Below are 8,337 nucleotides of genomic sequence, written 5' to 3' on the forward strand. Positions count from 1 at the left end.
CACATAAATCTATTGGGGGGTCTTTGTTTCATTCTGGCTGGGGATCTATAATTGAGACTTTGATGTTTGGCCACACTCTTGTAGTGTTGCCATTTGTTGTTGATCAACCTCTTAATGCAAAGGCTTTGCTTGATAAGGGTCTTGCCATTGAAGTGAAGAGAAATAATGAAGATGGTTCATTTAGTAGAGATGACATAGCCAAATGCCTCAGAGAAGCTATGGTATTGGAGGAAGGAGAGATGCTTAGAATCAAGACAAGAGAAATTGCTAAAGTTGTAGGCGATTTGAAGCTTCACCATGATTACATGAAAGCATTTGTCAAGTTTCTTAGGACTTGATGAATCTGAGAATAGACCTTGTTATTAGTCCAAATGTTTCTTATATTGAGTGATTAATGAATATAATCTTAGGTTGTGTTTGATTAGTGTCTTAAGACAGATGCAGATATATTGAGACAATAGAGTCAGAAAAGATAGTTATCGAACAAACTCTTAATGTTATGGATGTATTTAAATGTGACTTAAGCAGTAGATCAACTATGTAATAAATTACCTTCTGCTGTTGATTTTGTTGTATGGTTTGAGAAATAAATTCGGTAATATTGTTAATGATTAAAAGGGCTATAAATTACGTTTAAGCAAAGCAAGTCTAGAATTACTTCCAACATGCAACAGATCAACTTGGAGGAAGTTTGGATGGTTAAAAACTTGATATTGAAAAATCGTTTTCTTAATATTGAAATGGTAATTAATGCATCAGAAAATATTTTTGATAGTTCACAAAAAAAATGTACTTGTAGAATGTAGAAAAGCTATCCATCTAGAACAAAATCTAATCTGAAAGTGAAACATCATCTTTCAGAAGTGCATGTGCATTAATTGGTAGAAAATTATGAACGGTAAGAGGAAGAAGTGGGAGCTATTGTTAGATGACATGCATGGATATCAAAATTTGTAAAGATAAAACATGAGATATTTTTTTGGTATTAATAGCTTGAGTAACTTTTATAAAACAATCTGGTGATAAATTCTAAGTAGTAGGTTAGGTCAGTTACTGTGGCAAAATGTCGTTTATTAATACCTTTTGCCAATGAGGCAATGACCATATGAAACTTGTTTGACAAATTATGAGTGTATGGTAGATAAAACAAAAATGGTAGATGCATGTAAATGTAATTACCATTGAGTGACAAACAGCTCATGTAATTTCCACAAAGACTATATTTCCATTGGTCCTACAAAAGTTTGAACTTTCCACACCTTGCAATCTCATTGCATCTTTCAAAAAGTACCAATATGACTAAACATTTAATTTAAAGCCAGAAAGACACCCCACAAAATTTATTTTTTTTTGGAAGAGGAGTTAACAAAAAATAAAAAAACAAAGAAAAGTTAGTGCAAGACAGCTAGGCACACCACTGCTTAGAATTATTTTATCTCGGAGATTGATACCATGTCTTGTTGCTAACTTGTAATTTCAAAGCACTGTTCTTTCCTTCTATTTCTGAAAATTTGATCACTTTACTATTGTTCGAGATCATGGCTGGAGTTGTTGTTGGTGGAGCTTTTCTGTCTGGCTTCATTAATGTTGTCTTGGACAGGCTCATTTCTGCTGATGCTATCAACTTGGTTGTGGGCAAGAAGCTTAGCTCTGACTTGGTTGAGAGGCTGAAGAATGCTCTGACAGATGCTGGAGCTCTTGTTGATGATGCAGAGCTCAAGCAACTGGATAACCATGATGTGAAGGAGTGGCTCAACTGTCTCCGAGATGCTCTTTACACTGCTGATGACTTGCTGGACCGCATCTGCACCAAAGCTGCAACTCAAAAGGTCACTCTCTTGGGTAGAATCTTCAATTCTGAAGATAGGCAAATGGTGAATGAGATAGAAAGGGTGGTTAGAAGGATAGAAGATCTTGAGAACCGCAAAGGAAAGCTTGGGCTTGAAAAGATTTCCACTGCTAGCTTCTCCTGGAAAACTCCATCCACTTCTCTTGTAAAAGGGAATGTGTGTGGCAGGGAGGATGACAAGAAGGCCTTAATCAAGATGCTGAATGACAACAATGAGCATCACCTCTCTGTCATCTCTATTGTTGGCATGGGTGGTGTTGGTAAAACTACTTTGGCTCAATGGATGTACAATAATGCAGAGTTGATGGAGGGATTTGATCAGAAAGCATGGGTTTGTGTTTCGGAAAACTTCAATATTGTTGAGACTACAAGGAATATAGTAAAGGAGATCTCTACAATTACTCAGGATCTTGATAGCTTCAATTCAATTCAAGATGCTTTGAAGAAAGAATTGTCCAAAAAGAAGTTCTTTATTGTTTTGGATGATGTTTGGAGTAATGATCATCATCAATGGAAGGATTTTCTAGCCCCTTTTCAATGCGGGGATAAGGGAAGTACTATTCTTCTGACTACTCGCAAGGAAGATGTTGGTTCAGTTGTTCAAACAAATTGTCAGCCTCACTATCTCATTCCATTATCAGAAGACTATTGTTGGTCAGTGTTTGCAGCCAATGCTTCTTTTCCAGAATCAAATGGGAGCCCAATACTTGAAGGAATAGGCAAAAAGATTGCCAAGAAGTGCGATGGTTTGCCATTAGCAGCAGAAACACTTGGTTGCTTGTGCAGAAGGCATGATGCTAAGGAATGGGAAAAAATCTTAAGCAGTGATATTTGGGGATTTTCTACAAATGAGAGTAAGATTGTTCCAGCATTGTTAATTAGTTACTTTCACCTTCCTGCACATTTGAAGCGTTGTTTTGTTTATTGTGCACTGTTTCCGAAAGATTATCACTTTAAGAAAGATGAACTAATTTTGTTGTGGATGGCCGAAGATCTTTTAAGACTACCAAAGAGAGGAGAGAACTTGGAAGAGGTTGGTTGCAAGTGTTTTGAAGAATTAGCTTCAAGGTTATTTTTTAAACAAGAATGGGGTTGGCATAAGATGCATGATCTCTTGCATGACTTGGCAATATTCCTTGCTGGAGACTTCTATTGTAGAATAGAAGAGCGTAGTGAACAAGAAAAGAAGAAGGTTCTCACTCGTCATTTGTCACATTTGCCATATGGAAGCTTAGATCATCCAATCTCAAAAGTCTTTAAGTCCGATATGAAACCAGAATCTTTGAGGACATCGTTGTATATCGATGATTTGTTCAGCATGGCATCTAAGTTTATATGCTTGAGAGTTTTGTCCTTTCGTAAACTTGATGTATTACCTGATTCAATAGGTGAATCAATTCATCTACGGTATTTGAATCTCTCTTTCACTGACATTAACAGGTTGCCAGAATCATTGTGCAACTTGTATAATCTACAAACATTAATATTGTACGGATGTACTAAGTTGACCATGTTGCCCATTAACATGCACAATCTTGTGAATTTACGGCATCTGGATCTCAGGGAAACTTCTTTGGGAGAAATGCCTGGAGGAATAAGCAAATTGAAACACTTGCGTGTTTTATATTTCTTTATTGTGGGAAATCATAAATATAATGGAATCCAGGAATTAGGAGGGCTGTCAAATCTTCAAGGTTCATTTGTGATTAGGAAGTTGGAGAATATTGTGGACGTGAAAGAAGCAGAGAATGCAAGGATGACAAACAAGAATCTCATGAACGAATTATACTTGGAGTGGTCTTCAGGTGATGATATGGTTCCGAACACAAGTGCCGAAAGAGATATACTTGACAACTTGCAACCTCACAACAATTTGGAAAAGTTGACCATCAAGGGATATAAGAGTACAATATTTCCAGATTGGTTGGGGCACTGTTCATACAACAATATGACAAGTGTATCTCTCAAGTCTTGCAACAATTGCTGCATGCTGCCTTCACTTGGACAGTTGCCATCTCTTAAGGCCCTGCGCATTAAAGGTTTTGGTCAGCTGAAGTGTGTTGGCATGGAGTTTTACAAGGCTATTGGTGACCCTTCTTTGCAAATTGCTCCTCCTTTTCCCTTGTTGGAGAGTTTGAAATTTGATAAAATGGCATGTTGGGAGGAGTGGCACTTACCTGACTCAAAAGCTTTTTGTCAGCTTAAGAGTCTTAAAATAAGAGATCGTCCAATGTTAAAGGGAGATATGCTTCATCAGGTATTCATGAGAATCGTTTCTTCTTCATCGGATGCTTTGAAAGTTCGCGAGTTAGTTATAATCGAATTTCGAGAAGGAGGGTTTTCAGGTATGTCACTTAATGGGGATACATTATCAATTAGCGGAAGTGAATGTGTGGTGGAGTCTGCATTTAACGAAATGATGAGCAATAAGCATCTACCCTCCCTCCAAGAAGTAGAAATCATCGGGTGTTGGTTTGCTGTGTCCTGGCCGAACAATTGTTTACTACCCAAATCTTTGCAAAAGCTCACAATCAGGGAGTGCAGCAAACTGGAATTCCCGCAGCAAAAGTATGATTTGGTAGAGCTACTATTACACAGCTGTGATTCACTGAGCTCCTTATCGTTGGATGTCTTTCCCAATCTCAAGAATCTCCGGATTGATAGGTGTGAGAATCTGGAATCAGTGTCAATGTCAGAGGCACCACACGCTGCTCTTCAACGTCTCATAATCTGGGGGTGCGAGAAATTAGTGTCATTAGCAGGAGGAGGACTGGCTGCACCCAACTTGACTCATCTTCATGTCGCAAATTGTGAGAAGTTGGAGGCATTACCACGTGACATGAATAGTCTACTCCCAAGTCTGCAGTCTCTCGAGATATATGGTTGCCCAAACATTTGCAGGTTGCCAGAGGGTGGTTTGCCGCCTAACTTGAAATCACTTGAACTGCAAATTGGCGAAGAACAAATGAGAGATCTATCCTGGATGGCCAACTTGCACGCCCTCACTCATCTCAGATTTTATGGTTCTTACTGCGACAACTTAAAGTCATACCCAGAGGTGGGTTCGCTGCCTCACCTTCCCTCCCTTACCACTCTTGGGATATGGTGCTTCCATAATCTGGAGACATTGGAGTGCAACGAGCTTCTCCGCCTCACCTCCCTTCAACAACTACATATTTCATTCTGCAACAAGCTGAAGCATATGGAAGGAGAAAAGCTGCCTCCCTCTCTCTTGCTACTCAAAATTCAATACTGTCGTTTGCTGGGAAAACACTGCAAGAACAAGCATCAACTAATCTGGCCCAAAATTTCCCACATCCCCACCATTCAAGTCGAAAACTTTTCAGATAAAGCTTCTGCGTAGGTAATTTTCTAATCTCCCATGTTTGTCGTTTCCTTTTTCCTTAAAACATACCCACCATTCAAGTTGACGGCCGACGAATTTTCTGAACAGTGATTTATGAGCAAGTAATTATCTAACCTTCATGTTTGTCATGCTACCACATGTAAATTCACACATGCATAAATTTCCATTTCCTTCAAGTGAAAAATATTCTCTCATTCTTTAGCGAAAAGCTTCTGTTTTTTTTTTTTTGCTATCTTTCTCTATTCCTCTCTATAATTTTATTTTTGCTGTTTTGCATAGAGAAAAAAAATAAAATAACAGCTTGATTTGTTGAAAGAAAAGAGTTATAAAATGGTGTTCCTGTCTTTGCCAATTCTTTATGATCATTGTCAGTTGTTGTGCTGCAAGATTCATATAGGAATAAAAAAAGGAATCAGCATGCATGAGCTATATAAGCTTTCAAAATAGAAGGATCAAGTTATTGTTATGTAGTCGTTTTTTTTCCTTACCACAGATTGAATCCTTACATAAAATGAATAGTATTAGATGCCAATAATAACTATTTCTTCCTTTCTGGATTTGGATACGTCATCAGACAAATTCACAAGGTGATGAAAGTATGTAGCTAATGCAGACATGATTCAAGAATATGCTTTCCACATTTAAAGATGACAATCCTGTACCTGAAATAGTCATTAGAAGGTGAAGTTGTGGTGATGCCATCAGCAGCAATTTCATTCCTATCAACTTCACTCATTGATCTTTATCTTGGTATGTGCAGTTTGTACATATATTAACCTGCAGTGGGATTCAAATTATTCAAGAAAAAGCATTGTCATAGAATATTTGATCTTTTTGGACTGAATTGAAGAGGATAGCTACGAATATACAGGGTTATTGTTATGCAAAGTCAGTGTATTATGTGTATGGAAAAAATTTTCTTTTATAACTTGTAGTATTATAACCATCAATCACTTTAGTTTCTTTATAATTTCTCTAGGTATGCTTTGACTTCCTGTTTTTGGGTGTCATTTCTTTTCACTGCTAACTCTAAAATCAAACCAATAATCCAACATTGTGTTAATGAGGTTTTCACATAAGTGTGTCTGTGGTTATTGTGATGACATTCTGACAAACATTTAGTTTTGAAATGTATATATATAATTTGTGTTTTAGGAGATACTTTGAAGATCAATCAGCAATTATTGTCCTGAGAGCATTGCAGTTCTGGAATGGATCTTAAATTCCAGTTTCAGTCAAAACAACCAAAAGAAATGAAGAATCATTTTCCACCTTTACTTTGGTTTTTCCAAAGAAAAAATAAGATTGAAAGGTAATAGCACGAGGGGAGAAAAGATGATAAAGTTGCTATTAGCATGAAGGAGCATAACAGGTGAAGGAGTTGTGAATATCAATTCACATCAAATCATAGCTTTTCTTTTTCTTTTTAATTGTATATTTCTTTGTTGTTTTATCATTGATATCCAATGCATTAATACATGAGTTCAATTTCGAATTGAGGAGTGCTAGGGGGCAGCACTTTTGTTAAATTTTGGCCAGCATTTAACCATCAAAAGGAAATTGAATGATTCTACACCATTAGATGTAATTTCAGACCATTAAAAAATTATTGATGGCTAATTGATGGCTAAAAACCACGCAATCTGCTGGCCCCTAGACTTTCTCTTTGGAATTCTCTTACTAAGTCACGAGCGATCTTGGTAAAATAAATATTTGTTCATTATATTCCAAAGATGAACACTACAAATTTAAACATAAAAAATAAAGATCATACTAAAGATTCAATAATAATAAAATGAGTATTTGTGCACCATATCCCAAAATTACTGAAATAAAATAAAAAAGACGGCTGTTTCCAAAAGCACATATTCATGTATGTTAATACCAGATTAGTTATGTGGTAGGTAAGATTGTTTTTAGTGTGTATGTAAGATTGTTTTGGTGTGGATTTTGAGAGCGTTTTCTTCAAGCTAAGTAGATACTTACTTGGTGATGAATTTAGTTGTTAAGAGGTTGTTAGTTAATGATATCAGATAAGACAGTGTGACCAACGCAAGTTGGCACAGATGGATGAGGGTCTGTGTCCCTTAACCATCTCTCTCGAGTTTGATACTTACTGGAGGATGGGAATGGAGCTTGCTTGCTTGGGAGGGTCGCCCACTTTGCCTCTGCAGTATCCGCGGGATTAGTCATTGGACTTCCGGCCTCATGGATATCCTGATGCAAACCAAAAAAAAAAAAAGATAAGACAGTGTGTTTGAAGGTGTAAATTTAGAGTTTTATTTGAATGATGTTTTGTTTGTTTTTGAGATCTTGTTAGTATTGGATCTTTTTGTCTTTAGTAGTTTTTCTATTTCAGAGTTAAAGCATTTTTGAACTATTCGAGAAAAACAATTGAAGTGGTAGGTGAGTTTTGTTCCTTCTTTAATAGTCTTGACTTTCAGTCTTTAAGGTGGAAAAAGTTTGTAGAAAAAAGTAGTAGTGCCAAATTCATACTATAAGACAAAAACAAAGTTCCTTGAACTTTATTAATCAATTCATAACAATAAAGGTTGGATAGTCCTACACGGAAAGAATTGCTAGCATCTATTCTTAATATATAAAAGTAGATACATAAATTTATCCACATTATTTTTTTTAAGACATGTTTTTTTTTCTACTAATACCGTATCAGCAACATCGCTTACTTGACAAAATTTTAGAATCAACCACTCAATTTTTGCCAAATCACCTATTATTTCTAGATTAGTAAAAAAAATAAAATATACAAAAAAAATAATTCCTATATTTATAAAGGTGACAACTATAATTGTGGTACATAAGGTAATTCTATATACTTTTCATAATCTCATCTATCAAATTATTAGTTACTAACCCAATACTTATTTCAGATCAAAGTGCTACAACACTTTTTGTACTATTTGATTGCAATGAAAAAAAATTGTTGGGCACAGCAGCTTCAAATCTAATGACATGCCAGAAAAGTAATGACATTAAAGCACCATTCCAATTGAAAAATTTGTGCAACCTTAAACTTATATTTGAAGTCAAAGTAAATGATTTTAATCTCAAAAAAAGTTGTCAACAATACACTGTTACCAAGACATTTGTTCCAACCAAA

At 36.0% G+C, this 8,337-nt stretch overlaps 1 protein-coding gene across 2 annotated transcripts; it reads left to right on the forward strand.

Annotated features, from left to right (window-relative positions):
• LOC107621729 (putative disease resistance protein At3g14460) lies at window positions 1,199-6,499 on the forward strand. 2 transcript variants are annotated; one of them, XR_001615916.2, is made up of 3 exons: window positions 1,199-5,213; window positions 5,791-5,966; window positions 6,372-6,499. XR_001615916.2 is itself a non-coding variant. In XM_016323743.2 (2 exons), the coding sequence occupies exon 1, from the start codon at window positions 1,539-1,541 to the stop codon at window positions 5,211-5,213; it is 3,675 nt and encodes a 1,224-aa protein (XP_016179229.1). In that variant the 5' UTR covers window positions 1,199-1,538; the 3' UTR covers window positions 5,791-6,186. The 2 variants fall into 2 exon arrangements, 1 of the variants encoding a protein (XP_016179229.1); XM_016323743.2 differs by lacking the exon at window positions 6,372-6,499 and having other exon boundaries at window positions 5,791-6,186.

This window comes from Arachis ipaensis, chromosome B02 (assembly GCF_000816755.2).
Source record: "Arachis ipaensis cultivar K30076 chromosome B02, Araip1.1, whole genome shotgun sequence".
Lineage (NCBI taxonomy): Eukaryota > Viridiplantae > Streptophyta > Magnoliopsida > Fabales > Fabaceae > Arachis > Arachis ipaensis.

What these genes read in the sequence shown, in the direction of transcription:
- LOC107621729 (XM_016323743.2), top strand. Translation starts at nt 1,539, where the DNA reads ATGGCTGGAGTTGTTGTTGGTGGAGCTTTTCTGTCTGGCTTCATTAAT.